Raw genomic sequence first — 20,428 nt, 5'->3', positions numbered from 1 at the left:
GCTCAGCACAGCGAAAAAAGGAAAAAAAAACGGCGGCATCGAGACAGCTCCCCTCCTCCGGCTCCCGGATCGCATCCTCGCTTCCTATGCCGTGCTTCGCAGTTTGCACTGCTGCTGACTCAGCTCACTCCTTTGCGGTGCTGCGGAGGGTGGGGAGTGCTCAGAGTCACTCACAGCGCAAGCCCCTCTTCTGCTACTGACACAGCCACTTGCGGCGCGTCATGTTCACTTAGGCAATTTTTTTTTTTGCGTCCGTTCTCTATGTATGTGCGTCGGCCGTATCTTCTTTCTAGTGTGGTTGACAGGAGACGCACCCCCCTTCCCACGCTGTCATCACCCCCCTCTCTTCCACCCTTCCTACTACGTCCGTTTCGCCTCTGTTGAGCGGCAGCGATACACACATCCGCTGTGAATGGACAGCAGAGAAAGAAGGAAAGCAGGAAAAAAGTGGTGCGATGGCAACACTCCGTCTCCCAGGATGGCCTCCGTGCGCTCTCCCGCTGCATCCGTTTGCGTGTTCGGGGTGAAAACGGAGAGAGAGGTCTGGCGACACAAAACCACAAGCTCCCTTTCCTGGGGCATCCCCGCCACCTTCTTTCGTGTGCCGGCGCCTACGCCATCCCGACGTGTTTGTGTGTGGGGCTGGAGTGGGGTGAGGGGAAGAAAGCACTAAAGAGACGGGCGCCTGCAGCGATCGCGACACACTGGCAGTGAGCCGAGGGCGAGGAACCGCCTGTGCCGCGGCGCGTGACAGACCGCACGTGCGTCGTTCTCAGACACCGCGCTTTTCGTTTTGTTTGTTGCTCTTTCGTCCGTTGCCTTTGCGGCGTGCGCTGCCCCGGGAGGAGGAGGAGGACGAGGAGGAGGGAGGCACATCGGCGTGTGCAATGGCCCCGCACATGTTCGCAGATCACCGATAGGCGTACCCACGAAGAGGGAGAGAGAGCCACACACACACAGATACACACACGCACACGCACGGCCCTTCACGGAGCGCGCCTCGAAGTCCTTCTTTGTGTCTCGCTGTCTGTCGACGTCAGGGGTTGTGTTGGCTCCCTACCCCACGCCGCCGCTCTTCAGCCGCACAAAAGCAGGGGCCGCCATCCACTCCCCCAACACCACCACCAAAGCACGTTCAACAGGAACGCCGCCCCACCCTGCCCCTCTGCGCCCCCATCGAGACGCTACCTGCACGCTTGGCTCAATTGGGCCGAGGCGGGCAGGCGGCGCGCGGTGCACTCCGCGGGCCAATTCACCTCCTTGCCAGCCGCCGCTGCGAAGAAGGCAAGATACGGCGGCGAGGGGTCGAGCGGGGTGGAGACGAACTCGGGGTGGAACTGCACGGCAAGGAAAAACTTGAGCGACGGATTTTCAATGGCCTCGACACGCAGGTTCTCGCCGGCGTCGGGGTCTGAGACGGCGGAGATGACGAGGCCTTGTTTGCGTAGATCATTCAGGTATTTGCCGTGCACCTCATAGCGGTGGCGGTGGCGTTCTAGCACAACCTTGGCGCCGGAGTAGATGGTGCTCATGCGCGAGTGCGGCTCCACAATGTGCACTTCACGAGCGCCAAGGTGCATGTTGGCACCCATGCGCTCTCGGTCGGCGTCCATGATGCGCACCACTTGGCGTGTGCTGGAGGCGTCGAACTCCTCGCTGTTCGCGTCCTCCCAGCCGAGTTGGCTGCGGGCAAACTCGATGAGGGCGACCTGCATGCCCAGGCAGACGCCAAAATACGGGATGTTGTGCTCGCGAGCCAGCCGCACCGCGTTCACCTTACCGTCGATGCCGCGAACACCGAAGCCGCCAGGGACGAAGATGCCGTCGCACTCGAGCAGCGCCGCCTTTGCCTCCTCGGCGTTTTCGCCCTCCAGCTGCTCGCTCTCCAGGTAGAAGACCTCGACGTTGATGCCGAGGGCAAGCTGGCAGTGCTCGAAGCACTGAAGCACAGAGAAGTACGCGTCCGACCCGCCTGTCACGTACTTGCCGACAAAGGCGATGCGGACCTTCTGGTTGTTCGGGTTCTGCAGAATATCCGAGAACTTTTTGAAGGTTTGATAGGTCGGCGCGTCCGTGGGCGGCATGTTTGGCCGCAGGCGCAACTTGTGCAAGAGGCGATCGATCAAACCCTGATCCACAAACTTGACGGGAATCTGGTAGAGGCAGTTCACGTCGGGGGCGCCGATGATGTCCTTGCTCTGAACGCCGCACTGGTCCGACAGTTTCGCTTTCACATCCGCAGCCAAAGGCTGCTCGCTGCGGCACACGAGAAAGTCGGGTTGCAGGCCCAGGGAGAGCAGCGCGCGGCAGCTGTGCTGCGTCGGCTTCGTTTTCTGCGTCCCTCCAAACACCGGAAGGTACGTCGTGTGCAGGAGGCAGAAGTCCTCTGGCAGAATAGAGTAGCGCAGCCGGCGCAGTGCCTCGACAAAGGGCTGCGATTCCATGTCGCCTACCGTGCCGCCCAGCTCAATCATGCAAATCTCCGGCCGCTTGTTTGAGCCGCTCATGGGTGTCTGACAGATCTTGAAGATGTGGTTCACAACCTCGTTCGTGAAGTGCGGGACAAGCTGCACGGTCTTGCCCAAAAAACCTCCGGCGCGCTCCTTCGTTAGCAGCTTCTGGTACACCTTGCCAGTTGTGATGTTGTGGTCGCGGGTCAGGTGCACCGACATCCAGCGCTCGTAGTTGCCGAGGTCGAGGTCCGCCTCACCGCCGTCCTCCAGCACGTAGACTTCACCATGTTCATACGGGCTCATGAGACCTGCGTCAATGTTGATGTAAGGGTCGATCTTGATGCTGCACACACGGTAGCCGGAAGCGTGCAGCAGGGCACCGATGGCACTGGTCGTGACACCCTTGCCGAGGGAGCTGCACACGCCACCGCTCACCACAACAAACTTCACCCGCTCCTCACCCTGGTTCTGCGACAGCAGCAGCGGCGAAGGGAGGTAGTACGCACTCCCCGACGCGGTCTTGCGCTCCTCCATGATTAACAATGACAAGCCAAAGACGCCCTTGCTAGTTCTGTAGCTCAGCGGAACACGAGGAGCACGCGCGCACACGCACACACGACGAGAAGCAAAGAATCGACGGCGACAACGAAACGTCGAGGGACGAGTAAGGACAATACGCTAGCACGTCACTCGATGGGCTTGCTTATGTGTCCTCTGTGGTTGTTCAGCTGGTTCCGTTTTATGCGATGGCTGTGAGAGTGCAAGAGTGAGAGAGGACTCTCTGAGGTGCAGCAGATGGGGGTTCAGAAGGGAGAGGCTGGGGGAGGGGGGCAAGGGGCGGAGATCTGCGGCAGAGCTGCTCGTCGGTCTCAGCAGGACCGAACGCGAGCTCACGGAAGAAACAGCACGAGAATGGTGGGGCACAAGAACGCTAGCGCAGAGGACAAGACGCTTCTTGGCGTGACTGTATGTAATGCTGCGCGTGCCCGGCACTTTACGGTGCAATACGCACCACGAACGTCTTGGAGCGGCCTTCACTTTTTTTTCGTTCCGCTTCCGTCACAGTTTTAGGGTAACTGCGTATGCATCTCTTCTCCCGTACCTCTGCTTTCCGGGTTTGCTTGATTCCGTCGCGCTGTGCTGCGGAACTCTGGGGCGCGGGTGGTGGTGGTGAGGATGGTGGGGTGGGGGGCGGAGGGCTGCAGCCATCCCTCCGCATGGGTCCAGCGCCCTTCCGCATCTGTTTTCGTCTGTGTGTGTGTGCGTGTGTGTCTCTCCCTCGCCTGACAATAGCATCCAATCAAGCAGCCTCACTTTCGCCGTCTTTTTCATCAGCGACGCGCCCCATCAGCATGCTCGCAGTGCTCATTCCTGCGGTCCCCGGGCTTTGCGCGGCGGCACCTCCGACCTTGGCACCTTACCCGCACACAGACACACAGGCATAGATGAGCGCATAAATCCATGCCATCTGCACCCCTCCACGGCGATCCGTGAAACACGAAAATGCGCACGATCGTGCGTGCTATCAGTCTGCATGAAACCAGTGCGTGTACGAGGATTTGAGGGCGGCGCAACTTGCCATCAGCTGCTCGCGGGAGACCGTGCCTGCCGATGATGCTGGTGCCTGCTGTTGCGAGGCTTCAGCACCAAAGGTGCGTGACCGGCCCACGGCCTCCACCTCTGCTGCTGTGGCAGACGGATAGCTGTGGTGCGCCTCGTACAGCTGCAGTGCTGCCTTCTGCCGTCCAGACAGTGCATCCCCCTTTGGAATCATCACCAAGGCATGATAGAGGATTGTGTGCGGAGCTGCCGCCGCTGCAGAGGCGCGATTCGTGGCATCGGGTGCCCCATACACATCCAGCGGAAGAACCTCACCGCTTCGCACACACGGCGGCACGTGCACCGTGCCGAACCCATTCAGCGTCGGTACGTTGACACGACCGCCGAGTAATGCTACTGAGAGCGGCAGTGGCAGCATCGCATGCAGCTCGTGGCTCCTCTCGGGACTACGGTAGAAATAGCGGTGCTCGCTCACCAGCACAGTGAGGAGTAGATCACCAGCATGGCCACCACGCACCCCGTCATGTCCCTGGTGGCGAAGGCGGAAGAGGGAGTTGGACAGGGTACCTGCGGGCACGCTGACCGGCACCTGCACCGCCTGGTGGAGCTGCACGCCACGGCCATCACACGCGCGGCACGGCGGCGCCGGCACGGTCCCCTCGCCACCGCAGTAGAGGCAGCGGCGTTCAATGTGATAGGTGGCACTTGGCATGTGCGCAGAGCCGCGGCCCAGGCACTGCGGGCACTTCCGCGGTGTCCGCAGCTGCTGCCGACCCGAGCCGCGACACGTGACGCAGCGAACATTTTTGTGTATCGCCACCTCCACTTCACAGCCTGCTAGACTCTGCTCGAGGGTGACGCGCAGCAGGTGCGTGATGTCGGTACCGTTCAGCGCCCCTGCTGCGTCCGCTGCCTTGTAGGCGGTGGCGTTTGACGAGGTGGCACCACTGGCGCTCTCGCCGACGCCGGTGGCGTTTCGGAAGGCATCGCCAAGTGCCTCCGCCGTCGGCACCTCGCTGCGACCGGGGGGCCCCGAACTCAAAGCTGAACCGCCAGCCTTTCCCGTGGGCAAGCAGCGACCAACACCGCTGCCGGTGCTCTCGCGGTCAATGGCGTGGTCCACGTAGGTGAACTGCTGGTGCTCCGGGTTGAAGTTGGCGGCCACCTGACCGCCGTCGCACAGAACATGTAGTCGAGCGTCGTTGGAGGCGTAGTAATGACTTGCGTAGTTCGTGCGGAAGCAGTCGTCCTGTAGGCGGGTGTACGCATCCTTCAGCTCCGACAGTCGCTTCTTGTCCGCTGGGTCGTTCGCGGGGTCCTTTAGCTCTTCGACGCGTCGCAGCAGGGCCTGCCGCAGTTCAGTGGTGCTGCGGCGCACAAGGCGTGCCTCCGTGTCTTTGGCGAAGCCCAGCTTGTTATAGAGAGACTCCTGTGGCCGGTCGTGCCCGCGTTGGATCACTTGGAAGCAGCGACGCTGATAGAGTAGAGTGTGCCAAGGCATCCAGGGCCCCGTCGTGCGCACATGTGGGCCAACGCCGACACTCGCGCTACCGCTGCTGCGCCGGTTGCCACCGCACCACCGAACGCTCCTTGGCGCGAGCATAGCTTGCGAAGATGGTCAGAGATACCAAAGGAAGAGAACGAGGAGAAGAAAGGAGAAACGGGGACGTGAGCAGGTGCCGCTGACGTTGGGCTCTGCTGTCTGGGTGCGCGTGAGGGGCGGTGTTGAGTGCGATGAATCGCGACGGCACCGTGACAGCTACGACTCTGTTGCTCGTAATATCCCCTCCTGTCACGCCGCGTGCTGCCTAGAGAGAAGGGGGGGGGTGGGGAGGGGCAGGAATCAAGCAGTGTAATCGTCGGGGTCAGCCCCCCGGTTCGCTGCCAGCACAAACGCGCAAAGTGAGCCGCAAAGATGAGAGCGCGTGTCGGATGTGCGAAGGCACGGAGATGTGAAGCGAGAAAAATGGAAAGAAGAGCGTGAGGTGAAGAGAGACGGCAGCGGCGCTGGAAGGTGCAGCGACATCGGTTTCTTCCTGTTTTGCGTGTTTTCCTCGCCTCCGGGAGGCGTGCATGGCGTTCGTGTAGGACCACGTCCACAACTTCAGCCGCCCTTCCGCTACTCCCAGCCGGCCTCTCGGCGAACACACTTCGGGGCAGCAAGGCAGCAGGGAGGAAGAACGATATCCGAGGCTGCCACTCCTCTACGGAGCACTAGTAACTCCCTCCCTCATCGATTAGGTCTCGAGTTGATGCGCAAAAGCTTGCTCCATAACGCCCATTGACGTTCAATGGCATGATAAGCCTTCACGCTTTTCGTGTGTATGTATGGAGGTCGAGGGGGGCGTCTCTCCGCCTCTCTCGCTACACTCGCGTGGCGCGGCTGAGGCGACGTTTGCACGCTGAAGGGCGTGCATGTTTCATGGGATACGTGTGGGCGCGCCGCATTCGCAGCCGTTGAGCTGGGAGGAAAGGAACAAGGAAAGCAACAGCGGCGTCTGCGATTACAGATAGTGTGTCCATCAACTCAACGACGGGTTTTTGGTGTGTCCGTGTGTGTGTGTGGGGGGGGGCACCAACGTCTCACCGGTCAGACCCACGCCCCCTTGCTTTCCCCCTTCCCCAGACGCTCCTTACTCGAGATCAAACTCATCCTCGTCGAGATCCTTCATGGAGCCGAAGTCCACGTTCTCGACGCCGTCTTCTTCGGCCTCGCCTCCAAACAGCGCCCAGTCCGCGGACTTCAGACTATTATCCCAGAGCTGACGGCCTGACAGTTTGGAGGCGGACACCTTCACCGCTTTCTTCTCGCGCTCCGCCCGTGCCTTGGCCTTCTCAGCGTTGTGCTTGCGGCTCCACTCCTCGAAGAGTTCCCGCGTGACGGCGGCACCGACTCGGATGGTCGGGTCCTCCTCCACTGCGCCGGTGCGCTTTGCGGCCTCAGACGCCATCACCTCGCCGCGGCGCAGCAGGTCCGCCTTCTCCTCTTCCTCGACAGCGCGCGACAGAAACTCCTGCACCTGCTGCAGCACCAGCACAACGCTGTGCATGCCGATGTTCTCCTCGCATGTGCTGGCGATTTGCTTGGTGATGGCGCCGACCGGGATGCGGCGCGCCTTGGAGATGCACTCTACCGCGACAACGCACGGTGCCGATTCCGGGTACTCCTCGGTGGGGTAGGTGATGATCACTCTCAGCTGCGGCGGCTCATCCTGCGTGGCGGCTAAGGAGACGCAGTACGACGGCGGGTCGTCCGAGAGGCGCTCGTACGTGTCGTACATACCCTGCACCATCTCCATCTCCATCTCCTGCATTTCGGTCGGTGGTGGCATGGCTAAGGTGAGCGCAAACGGTGCGCGCCGTTCCGAATACTCGCTAACCTTCTGTGACCCACAGACGTGCCTGCGATGCGCCGTCCAATGTAGCGCGGGCGGCCCGGAGACGCGCGCGAGCAGTATTGACCTCGACAGAGGCGAGAAGGGCTGCGTCACCAGCGATGGCTAACGCCCTGACAGAAGCGTGCAGGAGAAGGAACACGCAAACGCACGCCCTTTCACGACTTGCACGCCGTCCCACTCGCTCCTTCTCAACCTCTTTGGTTTGTCTGTACGCGCTTCCACGCGTACTCTTCGCGTAAATTTCGGATGCGGTGTGCGCGTCCGTGCGTTTTACCTGTGTGTCTGTGTGTTTGTGTGTGTGTGCGTGTGTGATCGACAACGTCGCAAACCTGAGATGCGCATACGTATACATAGAGAGGGCGGAAGGGTGAGCGCATACTTGGCAGAGAAATGGAGCGCAGAACGGGCATCTTCCACGAAGGCCCGCGAGCACGCGCTTACGCAGCGGCACGCCGGCGTCAAAGCACAATCGAAGCGGCGGATGCCGTTCCGTGGGGGCCACTCCGTGAGGCTCAACAGTGAGCCTTCAAAGGCTCCCTCCCCCGCTTCCTCCCTCCCTCGCGCATCAAGTCGCGGGAGCGTATGCACAAGTACCTGGTACCGACGCGCCTTCACAAGGCAGCGCCACGCCTCCGTGCTGCAGTCGCCGTTCCCTTTCGCTGACTTCACTTTTTTGGTGCGCGCACGCACGTGTGTTCACCAGCGCCACGTTCATGTATCGGCTCGTTAGGGCGTGCCAAAAAGAGGCGCGTGATTCCCCTGCAAGCAACGACAACACAAACGCCTTCATTGCCCCACTCGTGATCGTGCGTGTCTGAGGCGACCCTGCCGCCACCGCCACCACCATCATTTTTTTTTTTCGCGTGTGAGCTCGCGCCTTATTTCATGCGAGCCCGGCCCGTCAGCCACGCCTCATCCCACTTGCTACGCTCGTCCAGGTAATGCTCAAAGCTGCCCTTCGCGGAAGTCACCTCATACTTCAGCTTGGGGTTGCCGGCGGGGATCCACAGCATCATGTTCGCCTCCTCGTTGCGCGAGTACACCTTTAGCCCGCCCTTAATGCTCGTCTCCTCGGTGTGCGCGTCCATGACCGTGCCGATGAGCCGCACCGGCCGCGGGTTGTACTCGAAGTTGCACGTGATGGGAGAGCCGATGATCTGCTCCTTGGTGTGCTTCCACGGCTTCATGGAACCTTTCTTGATCGCCTCCATCGCCAACGCGCGCTGAATGCGGGCAATCGGCAGACGAGAGAAGAAGGCGTTGGCACGGGACACAAAGAAGTGTCGATTGGTGCGCTCGCGTGTGTAGCCCATTCTGCTGCTACAGAGAGAGGAGGGGAGCGAGAGAGAGGGTGGGGGGGGGCCGCGGTTAGCGGCGGGTGCTTTTTATGTCTCTCTGTGTGTGTGCGTGTGTGTGTGTGTGCCTGCTTGTGGTTCCCGCGATGCGAGCCCTTTACGAGAGACTTGCTTTCGTCCACGAGCTCCCCTTTGCAACCGACCTCTTCTTGCGGTGGGGACGCGACAAGAGGAGAGAACACGCGGCGAAGCGTACAGCTCAAGTTCGTGTGTACATGTGTATATGTGCGTGTGTGTGTGTGTGTGCGTGTATAGTGGTGGAGCAAAGAGATGGTCGTGAAGGAGCGCACGGGGAGAATACCCATTCAAGGCCGTCGCGAACCGCTTGAACGGCAGGAAGGCTGCCAACTGCCGAAGGGGTTTGGGAGGGGTGCCCCAGCCCCCCGAGTCACTTTTCACTCGCATGTGCCATGGCGCCGTGTGCCACCAGTCGTGACCCATGCCCACTCCGATAATGCAGCGAGCGTCAGCGAGCAGGTCTCTCCCCGTCCTCTCCTCTGACATTAGCAGGTCACAAAGGGCGCCTTCTGACGACCCCATCATGTGGGCCTCGCTTGCTCCCAGAGCCGCCTCTCCTGCCTGAGTAGATGATCTGTTTCTTTTTCTCCCGTTGAACACCTTTGCTTGCCTCCAGCGTGAAGAGCAGAACACGGTGAGGCTTTCGAAGGCGCGCGCTCGTCAATTGTTGGAGAAAGGCGAGAGGTGCAGCAGGACAGAGGGACATGCACCGCCACAGCTCGAGGGTCAACCGCTACCCGTCACACCTGGAGAGGGTGAGGTGGGTGGGTGGGGGGGGGCATGCATAAATGATCGCCAGCCCCCTCGCACCGCGCTTTACGCTAGCGTCGTGTATGCGCCAACCACGCGCGTGTCGTCCCTGAAAGTGCCTTTCCATACATCACCATTGGCAAAGGCCAGCGTGCCCTGACCGTTCATCTTTCCGGCCACCCAGTCCCCCTCGTACACGTAGTGCCCCGTGTGCGAGGCGTACGTGCCGTGGCCGTCGAAGAGCCCCTTCGCGAAGCCGCCGCGGTACACGTCTCCGTTTGCAAAGATCAGCAGCCCCTCCCCGTGCGGCAGGCCGGCCTCAAAACGGCCGGTGTAGGAGTGCGCGTCCTCGGCGAAGCGGTAGTAGCCGAAGCCGTGAAGTTGAAAGTTGCAGACGTGCCCAACGTAGGTGTCGTCGTTGCGGAAGCGGATACGGCACTCACCGGTGCCAGCCTTCGAAGCGGGGGCCGAGGAAGAGGAGGGGGCATGTGCAGGGGTGTGCTTTACCAGCTCTCCTGATGCGCCGGCGGGCGAGCGAGCCCATCCTCCCCGGCGCGCGGGAGCGCCAAGCCACTCAATGTAGTCGCCCTGGCCCAGCTGAAGGACATACGGTGCACGTACTCGACCCTCCTCGAGCGCACCGACGAAGAGCGCCTTGTTGTCCAGCTCCATGACGGCGTTGCCAGTCAGCGTGGTCGTGCCGGCTGCGGTGCGCGACGTGTGCGAGGCCGTGGACGGCAGTGCGCCGTTGTCACGCGACGAGGTGTCCGTAGGGCCCGTGCCGGGCGCCTGTAAGCTGCCGGCGGGCCTCCCGGAGGCGAAAGTGGCTGCTCCTTTGCTGTGCCGCGTTTGCACAATGGCGGGACCGACGAGCTGGTCGCCGCGCCAGCCTCCCTGCACCGCCGTGGTTGGCAGCGACAGCACCCCAGCGCCGTCTCGTTTGTCCTCACGCCAGGTGCCGTGGAAGAAGTGCTGGTGGGCCGCGTCGTAGTACTGCGTGCCAGTGCCATCGCGCTTGGCTGCCAAGATAAGAGGTGTGGTGAGCCCTGCTGCTGAAGAGCTGAGCGCTCGAGGAGGCTGGTTCTCGATCGCGGCGGCACGGTCGTTCAGGACTGCCTGGCGGGTAAAGCTGCTGCTCGGGCGGTAGGTGATGACCTCACCCTCGTACAGGTGTGGCAACGCATAGGCAAGGCGCCCCTGGCGGCGCTGAGCGGTTGCCGTGCCAGTCGAGGTAGGCGCAACGGTCAGGGAGCCACGCTGCGCTCCCACGGAGGTACCACCGCTCTCTTTCTTCGCCTCTGCCCGAAGGCCCGGCTCCCCTGCCACTGGCGACGCAGCTGGAGGTCCTGCAGCGGCCGGCGTCACCCGACCAACTTGATGGGCACGGAAGTCAGGCGGTGTGAGCAGCGCGCTCGCTTCACCACCCGATTTGCTAGGTTTGCCCTTGACGGGGATGTAGACATTCTCTGGCCGGGGGGCCGCAGCGACGAGCTGCGCGGCGATACGAGAGGCGTACGTGAACGAGTCTGCTACAGCGGACTGCGCTGCCTCCTGCAGCTGCCGCTGTTTCGACAAGTACTCGTTCACGTTCTGTACACGCAGCTCAGCCGCGGCAGACGCGTCCATGGCGGCGCGTCGCTGCGCCTGCTCACGTGTAGTCCGTTCGATCTCTTCCAAGCGTGCACGCTCGGCGGCGGCGCGTGCCTGCGCTAGACGCGCGCGCTCCTCCGCCTCCGCCTGCTCCACCGCCAGTGCACGGCGTCGAGATTCCAGTGCTGCCATCTCTTGCTGCATGGCGGCGATTTTCTCTTGATGAAGAAGTGCTGCGGCTCTCGCGAGCTCTCTCTCCTGGATGGCTGGCGCTGTTACATTGGCCGGTGGTGCGGTGGCGATGTTCTCGCGTGACTGAGCCTGCTTTGGCACCGGCGCGTGCAGCACGTTCTCGGGGTCGGTAGAGGCGAAGGCGGCTGCTGAAGCCTGGGTGTGCATGAGCGAGTGGCCCTGCGTCGCGTCCGGCGTGCGCGGCAGCGCCTCGTTCTCCTTTGTATGTAGGGCACCTTCCGCGCTCGAGGACTCGCACTTCTTGTTTGTCGGCATTGTGGACGATATCGTGTATGCATACGGGTCTTTGACAACAACTGAGGGCGTCTCCGTCGTCGCCGCCGTTGGGCCCCCGGCAGTCGAGGCTGGCTGCTGCTGGTGGTGGTGCGGACCTTCTGCTGGCGATACCGGGTCGTGCTGGCGGGCCCGCCAAGCAGCGAGCCGGTCCTGCAATGTTGGCCTGTGGTGCTCTCTCTCGGCTATCGCACTCGGCGCAGCCGAGGTGCGCTGCGCCTCTGCTTCACGTGCCCGCAGCCCTGATGCGTGCACTCGTTCTCTTGTAACCACCTGTAGCGCTGCGGCAGAGTCGTTAGATGGCCCTGCAGCATGTGGAGCCGCCGTCTCCGAGGGGGGATCGCCAGGAGAGCGAGCCCCCGTCGACTTTGATTGGCCCGCGACGGCTGACACCAATTTAGGTGTTGAACTGAGTGAGTCGGTGACGTCAATATCGAGCTTGCCGCGAGCGTCCATGCTTTTTTCCTTATGCACGCGCGCTTTGGTGAGTCTGCTGAGCGTCGCCTCTGGTATCGCCTCAACACCATCGGCGACGATATCGGAGTAGATGGCTCGCATCGCCTCACCCTCGCCCAGCGGCTCCGTGCGGCCATCGCGGTGTACAACCGGGAGCACCCACACGGACTTGCGCGTTACCGCATTGAAAAAGAAAACGGTGTTGTGGTGCGCCTTCGACACGCTGTAGCGCCACACGTGCTCACTATCGTCCGGCAATCGCGGCGATGTTGACTTCCCATCGGCGCCGCAGAGAAAGTTCGGCACGTAGTAGTCCCTGTGCTTGCGGCGGAGGTGCACGTACGTGGTGGGGCCTACCAGTATCTTGTCTGGCACGCCGGGCATCGGCGTTGCGTGTGTGCGAGGCCGGGAGAGGAGGGGTGGGAGGCGGCCGTTCAAGACGCGCACGCGTGCGCATGTATGTCTATGCGTGTGTACAAGTATCTTTTAAGGGCACCAGAAAAACAAGAACGCGAGAGAGATGATAAGGGCGCGGTGTGTGTGTGCGTGTGGGTGTGCCTGCCCTGCGCTTTTCCTGCCGCTCCCCATCGCTCCCCACCCCACGTACGTATGGACCTAGGCGATCCGGAGGAGCGAAGACGAGGCAGCCGACGGAGAACGTGACACGCGCTGCTGATGCTGACCTCTCCTTTCCTTCTCTTTGGAGCGGAGGGAGGGGGGGGCAGCGGGGCTCTCACGTGGAGTGTTGGCGTTCTGGAGCTGCTGGCTGTATTTATGCGTGTGTGTATGTGTGTGCATGTGTATCTGCACCGCACAAAATCAACGGAAGATGATGCGAGATGGGCAGAGGGAGGGCGACGAGAGGGATAGCAAAGATGCGACACAAGCCCCCCGCCCCTGGTCACTTTTCTCTGTGTCTGTGTGTGTGTATACTGTGCTGAAGGTACAGCACACACCCACACACCCACACTCCAGTGGCAACGATCAACGAGGAGGGTGGACGGGCGGAGGGAAGGAAGAGTTATCGCTCACATCCACGAAGAAAGCAAGCGAAACGAAAACAAGACGATGGCCTTGTAATGAATGCGATGGCTCACACCAGCACACGTGGCGTCCCCATTTGAGCTTGTGCGCTGCCCTCAAACACAGCACACATCCCGTTTCTTGTTTTCCTGGCTGCGTGCAGCGGGCGTTGCTCCAGCGCAGCCCTCGCACACGGCGAGGATTCGCTCTTGTTCGTCTGTTGCAGGCATTTCGTTCCGTTCAGTTGGTTAGAGTGTAGATACGGTGAGCGAGACACACACACGCAGACACGCACAGACGCAGCGAAGGGACAAGAGCGACATGACGAAAAGAGTTTTGTCGCCAAGGTGGACTGCTGTGCGAGACAGCGCGCACACGCACGTGCCGCGCAGCGCACATCGCGCAAAACGCCGGCGAGTGGCTTACATAGGGCCGTGCCGTTTCGACGACCACCGCGCCACCTGCGTCCCGAGCAGCTTGCGGTACGTGCTGGGAAAGTCGGGGACGCCCGACTTCATATCCATCTTGAGGAACATGCCGGAGAACTTGCGGACAAAGCGCTCCCGCTCCTGCGCGCGTGCCGCCTCCGGCTGCTCCATCTTGAACTTCGCCAGCCGCTCGTAGTAGACGGCCTGTTCCGAGAGCTGCTTCTTCTCGTTTTCCTGAAGCGGGCGGGTGTAGGAGAGACCGAGGTCTCGAGCCACCTCGGAACGGGAGCGGCCCGTCTCAACGCAGCCGTTGAGGCCACGAGGGTCAAGCACGTCTGCGAGCTGCGTGCTGATCGCCAGCCCTGCGTTCCAGTCGTACCGCCAGTAGGAGCCCTGCCTGTACGTCACGAGGTTTGGCGGTTGCAGCACGTCCTGTACATCGTGGTCGCGGATTATCTCCCAGTACCGTTTGAAGTCCACCTTGCGAAGCCGGCGAAGGGTGTGGTTTAGCTTCCGTTCGGTGTTTGCCAGGATCGTCTTCACGATGTTGTTGTGCGGGTTCGTCAGCAAGTGGTTACGCAGCACGCGCACCTTCAGTGCCCGCTTCACCGCCAGAACGGCCGGGCTGGTTGTGTCGAAGTCGTGCTCAGCGTACCGTTCCATGTACATCGCCTCCTGTGCAAACTGCTTCTCTTGGATCGTCATCATGCTCATGCTGAAGGCCTTCTTGATGCTGTCGTTGTAGCCCTCTAGCATCTCCGTCGGTACGCTGAAGCGCTGCTCATAGGCGTGGCGACGCGTCGGGTATTTCTTGTACCAGAACGGGAAGCCCTTCGGCTGCCCATCCAGTTGCTTCAGCGCCGTCGAGAGGAGTGGGTGCTGCTGCTCAAACCGCATGACTCGCGTCTCGGGGATGTTCACGCCGTAGAGCATCTGCTCCTGCTTCTTCTTCTGAATAGGGCTGAGATTCGTGAAGATGGCGCCGTGGATGTTCTTGAGCGCGCGCTGCGATGGCATGTACGGCGTCGGCGGCTCCGGGTTCTTGCGCCACGGGTACCATAGCCAGATGGCCGGGTGCTCCATTTCTTCAATCGCATCCTTTAGCCCGCTGTGCGAGCGGCGGTGCACACGTCCGCGACCCTTGACGACGTCGCCATCGACCGTCTCAATCTTCACCTTTTCGGCTTTGTTCAGATTCGTTACCTTGGTGAAGTTCGACATGCGCTGCGGGGCCTTGTTCTTGCGGTTGAACACCCGCAGCAGCGCAGAGGTGTACGACACCATGGTCGCGGCGCCAACGGATCGTGGGTGGGAGGGTGGGGGGAAGTGATCTGCAAAGACGACCCAATCTGACGAAAAAGCGGAAAGGGCGCTGGGAAGAGTGCTGCCCACAAACACGCTCAGAGAGGCTGAGGAGGGAGTCGACGGGGAGGGCGGGAGAGTGGCGTGCGTATCACCCAAGAATACTCCGACGGCCACGTCTCCTGCGTCTCGCTCGGCTTTCAAGTGTGTTGCGTGTGCGTGCGTGTCACTGCGACACGACTGCACGGCGTGCCTCTGTTCTCTTCCACCTCTTCGCGGTACCACGAAGCGACGAAACCAACGGCCCCCGCCCTCTCTTGGAAAGTTTTAGCTGAATGTACGGTGTGCAGAGGAAGAGGACAGCAGCAGCAGCAGTCCTGTTTGTGTGTGCGCGCGTTGAAGAAATGGACAAGGCAGCGCTCGATACGTGGCGGAAGGAAGAGCAGGTCAAGCGGGGAGAGAGGAGAAGCAGGTGCGTGCGTGTCCAGCGACAGAAACCAGAAAGAGGGACGACAAGAGGGGGGGGGTCTTGGACATGCGCGGGGGCGCGTGCCAGTGGGAGGCGGTTGAGGCAACGCTGGGGGCCGTACGCCACTGACCCACCCACATCTCTGCCGGTGAACACTTTGGCTTGAATCCGTGGCCAACACGAACACACACACACACACCACCGGTTGCATGATCCAATACACTGTTCAAACAGACAGCCGGAGAGGGCAGAGGAGAGAGATACAAGCTCTGAGATCACCCCTTCCCCTTTCACGTAGGCCGCCGGCCTCGCGTCGCCAAGCACGGCTTGGCCGTTTGATGGACGCTTCATCGTATGTATGCTTGTGTGTGTATATATGTGGCCTTCGCGCGACTTCGGCAGCCCTGCACACATGCCCGACACCACCACCACCAGGCCACGTCACGCCACGCCTCCGTGAGCGAGGGGAGCGCAGAGGTCACAACGCACCCGAGGGACCAGTCTGCAAGCAAGGGATAAACAAAGAGAATAGCAAGAGGAAGAGCAGGACGGGTGGCAAGATGTGAGAGCATGGAGGACGTGCAACGCCAAGTCCACTCGCATGCACGCATACACACGGATGAAGAGAGAAGGCATGCGAAAGAGAGCCCCCACCCACTTGCCCACCCCAAAGCAAAAGCGTTGAAAGATAACAGCCAACGGAAGCGTTGATGGCGCGACCGCGGCCCTCATACGGACCTGAGGATGTCGGAGAAGGGGCAAGGAGAAGTGAGTGGGCCGTATGCGACTGCCATAGATGTGCTCCCGTGCATATACACAGGGGTGCGGGTTCGATCAAGTGCAACGAGGAAATGTGCGACGCCGCCGCCGAGATCGGCTCCCAAGTGTGCGTCTTCATGCACCACAACCGTTGCGCTGGGCGCGCAGCTCCGTTGAGCTGACATCTACGCGAAACTCCGTGGCGGGGATGCCGATGAACAAGTGTTGAACGCTCTCCGGGATGCGCAGCGACGACAGCTCTCGCCAGCCTGCAGGATCGCTCATCTTGCGCCCGCCTACCACAAAATAGCACCCCCTGCCTGCAATGTCACGGGTCAGCGCCGCCACCATTGCGGCTTCGGCATCCGCTGGGTCCTCGTTCGTGCTGTAGTGCTTCGGGTCCAGCACGCGCACGGCGGTGTCGATGCCGATAAGGAAGCCGTGGCCTGGGAAGAGCCTCGCCTTGTCCACAAAGAGAGTCGCCGCGGTCACGGCAACCCGCTCGCCGCGGCGCAAGAACTGGTGCACACGGCGCACCAGGTCATCCACCTCGATAGCGCCCTTGTCCACCACCTTCACGGCAATCTCATACGTCACCACCACCGGCGTCGGTAGAGCGGTCTGCTCCACGTCCTGCTGCCGTCGCTGGCGCACCACACGCGTGGCCGCCTGCACCAGCTCCGTGTGTCCGTAGTGAAGCGGGTTGAAAGACCCAGGGTAGAGAAGGCGGATCACCTTGCTTGACGCAGCTGGTGCAGCGCTTCGGTCGTACCCGCCCTCTTGCTGGTGCTCCATCACCGCCTCCGCGGCGTTTCGAGGCGCCGCCGAGTACGGAGAAATGCCGCTGCAGCGCAACTCGCCGTGTCGGTTCCACAAAGCGCATACGTCTCGCACGCTGCCGTCGGGCGCAGCGGCAGAAACGCCGGCGCCCAGGACGTTCTGCAGTGCCAATCGCACCTCGCTGGATGGATCCAGGCACACCGGTTCCGGAGCTGACTCGGACGGCACCGACCACAGTCGCGCGGAGTCCGTGACGACGGAGAGGCTAGGCGGCGAGCTCGATACGCGCACGCCCTCACCGCGAGCTGAGGCGTTTTCTGCGGCGCTGGGCAGCAGAGCTTGAAACACAGACCGTGGGTAGGTGCGCTGACCAGGTGCGTTGGTGTCCCTGCTCACCACCTCCGCTTCGCCGGGGATGCACAACTCCACTGTGCGCGCAATGGCGTGGAGCACCACCAGCTCCACTTGCTCGTCCTGCTCCGCCCTGCTCAGCCAGTCCGGCATGTCCATGTGGTAGTAGCGGACCGCGCCAAGCATGGCAGGGCTGCCGCCGCTTTGGTGGGAGGAGCCCTCCGGTAGGCTGACCGAGCCGCCCCAGACACACACATGCACCTCGTCCCTGCTGCGCCGTGAGCGGCTCGTCTTGACAGCAGACGTTGCACCAATGCCGAAGAGAAGAGCCGCCGTCTGCCCGGGTAGCGTCGACGCGGGCTGTGGGTGCTGCTGCTGCTGCTGCTGCTGCTCGCGCGCCTCGGAAAAGGCGATCGCGCGAGACGTGTGAAAGGCGTGCTGCGCCAGCTGCCGAGCCGCATCAGCGCTGACGATATGGCGCGGCAGGCCATCTAATGTTCTCTGCGTCGAACCGCGATGGTAGAGAACGTTGGCTTCGAGCAGGGTGCGACTGCACTCGGGCACGCGCGTGAGGCGGCGAATCACGCCGGCGCCTGCACCACAGATACACAGAGACAGCCGGATGGGCGAGGCATGGATCGCCTCCACGAGCAGCTCAATCGACATGGTGGCGGTGGCTCAATACAACGGAGAAAAAGAAACAGAAAGAGAGCCACGAGTCCACAAAGGGGGGTGCAGACGGAAAAAGTGAAAGAGAGCGTCGCGCGGGGGAGGGGGAGGGAAGAGGGGGGCTCGTCCGAGGAGCAGGTGGGGCGGGGTAAAGTCAAAGCCAAGGGGATAGGACGAAGTCGCGCATGCGTCGTCGGCTGTGCCAGTGGTGGATCAGTGCTGCTCTGCGGCAGAGCACAAGCGAGATGAGAGAAGACAAGCGATCGCGAGAAGGTGGCGGGGAGGGTGCGTGGGCGGGGTAGGGAGGAGCCGAGCCTAGAAGAGGTGCCCGTGCAGACAAAGACAGTGTGGGCGTCCTCTATTGCACGCGGCAAAGGCAGAGGAGGTGGGGAGCGCAGCTGAGCAGCATCCATCGATAGGTGTTGACACACACACACACAGACTCACGACCAAAAAAAAATGTGCCAATAATCACTGCCGCAGTAGCTACAGCTTCTTGGCAACGTGTGCGTGAGCGAGGGGACATACACAGGCGGGGAGGAGTCAAAGGGAGCAGCAGCAGGAGACACGCCACCTGCGCATCGTGGCCAAGTTGCTCTTCTTGTTTGCACTCCTGTTTACGGCTCTTACACATGTCCAAGCCCCCACCCCAATGGGATCTTATGGAGAGACAGGCCAGTAACGTGAGGGTAGAAGGGGAGGGTCAAGGAAAAAGGTCGCTTGCCGTGCGCGATCCGTGTACCAGCAAACGCGTCATCGCGTGGAGTGCTCCGTCGGCTGCGCGCGGCATGTGTAGACGAGCTTCGCGTCCACGCCATTCATGCGGCACTGTGGGCACTGAAACGATGCAAAAACAGACGAAGAACGAGGCATCGGCAGCCGCATCATACAGGTGGCGCACACGCACTGCGGCACTGCGGCCGCCGCGCCATCGTCTTTCGTACCGGCGCGGCCCACCGTCGACTGCGTAGATGTTGGAAACCCGCTCATATCGGTCGGGGGAGGGGGGGGCACGGGAGATTGCGCTTGTGCACGCGTTTATGTGTGTGTGTGTGTCCACGGAAGACAAAACGAGATGCCCGTTGGCGCCCTTGAAAAGAGTAGGGACCGATGCGGTTGCCACCGGTGCGCGCGAGTGAGAGAGTGGGAAACAGAGAGACATTATAGGACGGAAACGGCGCGAGCACATGCAGCGTATGTGGTGTGTGTGTGTGTGTTTGGGGGGGGGCGAGTGTTGCCCCGCCGCCGCTATTTGTGGCAACATTCACGCGCACACCTATGTCCACAGTGAAAGCACCGAAGAAGAGCAGCTAAAAAGCACGGCGCATCAGAAAGCGGTGACCATGACGACTGCCACATGTCGGCCGGCAGCACACGCACAACCCTTCCTATCGGCGCCTCCCTCTTTCCTTTCTGCAGCCCTCCTCCCTGTTGAGGCGACCGTGTCGATATCGAGCTTGCGCGTTTTGCTTGTTTATGTACGGGGAAGGGCCGACGTGGACCAGGCCAGGCAGTGCGCCATCGAATCCAATCGACCCGACAGCAAAACACAGCGAAAAAAAGGGCGCGATGAGGCAGGCGCGGGAGTTCGAAGCCTCTGCAATGCAGCACGCATCCTCCTCACCTGCCGCTTCGCTTCACAGTCCTTTCTCGAGAGAGACACTTCGGCCCTCTCTGTCTCTGCGACACTACCTCAGACGGTATCGTACGTCGTGGGCTCTGTCCGGATTTTGTAGAATACAGTCGAGGCGCCGGTGATGTGAGAGCATATGGGACACACGAGACGAGAGTCTGGCTTGAAGTAGAGCTGCGCCGTGCAGTTTCCGCAGACATATAAGGTGCCTTCCTTATCTTCCCGGCCGACGTCGCCGAGGGTCTCCTGGGTGGCGAAGATGCCGGGCTTCGACTCCTGCGTAGCGGCGGTGGCCCCGTACTTACCCCCCTCCTGCTTTACCTCCGTTTTGATGGGAACACCAGACATGATTCGCCTCTCTATCGCTTTCGTGCGGCCGCGTTCCGAATTCGGCCAGAGTCGGGGGCAGGCGCGCGTGCCGTCGATGGGATGGCAGCCGCATTGTTTGTTTGCTCGAGAACGGGCAGGCGCACACACGCGCGCAGACATGAGGGGGGAGGCGCGCGCGTATGCATGGTTGTGTGCAGCATGTTATGATGTGTGCGACGGTGCCGAGGGCGCGGGTGTGCGCGTGTGTAAGGGCATGGGAGAGGGAGGAGGAGAGCATCGTAAGTGGCAAGGAAACGCGAGCCACCGAGACGCGTGCACAAGCGCGCACACAGACGCATGGGCGCATACACGGATCGATTAGCCGGCGTAAATACTAGCGCATGCCCATCTGATTCAAGAGGCAAGAGTAATACGGTGCTTGTGACATCGCCCCACCATCCACCACCCGCTCTTGTGCATGCGGCTTGACGTCGAGCACGCGAAACAACGCAAAGGGGGAGTAAGAGCCGCTAGCTCCGCCCCTAACCCCGAAAAAGAGCGCAGCATGCTAACTTCCACACAAGCAGGCGCACGTATAAG

At 61.6% G+C, this 20,428-nt stretch overlaps 8 protein-coding genes across 8 annotated transcripts; all 8 read right to left on the bottom strand.

The window, feature by feature from the left end:
- Positions 1-1,184: 1,184 nt before the first annotated feature.
- On the bottom strand, positions 1,185-2,987 carry LINJ_20_0630 (putative CTP synthase; the record flags this gene model as incomplete). Its single annotated transcript, XM_001465159.1, has 1 exon — positions 1,185-2,987. One exon carries the CDS (start codon positions 2,985-2,987, stop codon positions 1,185-1,187), a length of 1,803 nt encoding a protein of 600 aa, XP_001465196.1.
- Positions 2,988-3,978: 991 nt separating this feature from the next.
- On the bottom strand, positions 3,979-5,616 carry LINJ_20_0620 (chaperone protein DNAJ-like protein; the record flags this gene model as incomplete). Its single annotated transcript, XM_001465160.1, has 1 exon — positions 3,979-5,616. One exon carries the CDS (start codon positions 5,614-5,616, stop codon positions 3,979-3,981), a length of 1,638 nt encoding a protein of 545 aa, XP_001465197.1.
- A 1,030-nt stretch (positions 5,617-6,646) lies between these two features.
- Positions 6,647-7,345, bottom strand: LINJ_20_0610 (conserved hypothetical protein; the record flags this gene model as incomplete). Its single annotated transcript, XM_001465161.1, has 1 exon — positions 6,647-7,345. The coding sequence occupies one exon, from the start codon at positions 7,343-7,345 to the stop codon at positions 6,647-6,649; it is 699 nt and encodes a 232-aa protein (XP_001465198.1).
- A 944-nt stretch (positions 7,346-8,289) lies between these two features.
- Positions 8,290-8,724, bottom strand: LINJ_20_0600 (conserved hypothetical protein; the record flags this gene model as incomplete). The annotated part of the gene is made up of 1 exon (XM_001465162.1): positions 8,290-8,724. The coding sequence occupies one exon, from the start codon at positions 8,722-8,724 to the stop codon at positions 8,290-8,292; it is 435 nt and encodes a 144-aa protein (XP_001465199.1).
- An 876-nt stretch (positions 8,725-9,600) lies between these two features.
- Positions 9,601-12,489, bottom strand: LINJ_20_0590 (conserved hypothetical protein; the record flags this gene model as incomplete). The annotated part of the gene is made up of 1 exon (XM_001465163.1): positions 9,601-12,489. One exon carries the CDS (start codon positions 12,487-12,489, stop codon positions 9,601-9,603), a length of 2,889 nt encoding a protein of 962 aa, XP_001465200.1.
- Positions 12,490-13,550: 1,061 nt separating this feature from the next.
- LINJ_20_0580 (conserved hypothetical protein) lies at positions 13,551-14,840 on the bottom strand (the record flags this gene model as incomplete). The annotated part of the gene is made up of 1 exon (XM_001465164.1): positions 13,551-14,840. The coding sequence occupies one exon, from the start codon at positions 14,838-14,840 to the stop codon at positions 13,551-13,553; it is 1,290 nt and encodes a 429-aa protein (XP_001465201.1).
- A 1,381-nt stretch (positions 14,841-16,221) lies between these two features.
- On the bottom strand, positions 16,222-17,883 carry LINJ_20_0570 (conserved hypothetical protein; the record flags this gene model as incomplete). The annotated part of the gene is made up of 1 exon (XM_001465165.1): positions 16,222-17,883. One exon carries the CDS (start codon positions 17,881-17,883, stop codon positions 16,222-16,224), a length of 1,662 nt encoding a protein of 553 aa, XP_001465202.1.
- Positions 17,884-19,579: 1,696 nt separating this feature from the next.
- On the bottom strand, positions 19,580-20,008 carry LINJ_20_0560 (putative RNA polymerase subunit; the record flags this gene model as incomplete). The annotated part of the gene is made up of 1 exon (XM_001465166.1): positions 19,580-20,008. The coding sequence occupies one exon, from the start codon at positions 20,006-20,008 to the stop codon at positions 19,580-19,582; it is 429 nt and encodes a 142-aa protein (XP_001465203.1).
- Positions 20,009-20,428: the final 420 nt, after the last annotated feature.

Source organism: Leishmania infantum, chromosome 20 (genome assembly GCF_000002875.2).
Source record: "Leishmania infantum JPCM5 genome chromosome 20".
In the NCBI taxonomy this organism is placed as follows: domain Eukaryota; phylum Euglenozoa; class Kinetoplastea; order Trypanosomatida; family Trypanosomatidae; genus Leishmania; species Leishmania infantum.
The sequence above is the reverse complement of the archived record's forward strand: the minus strand, read 5'-3'. Positions and strand labels throughout refer to the sequence as shown.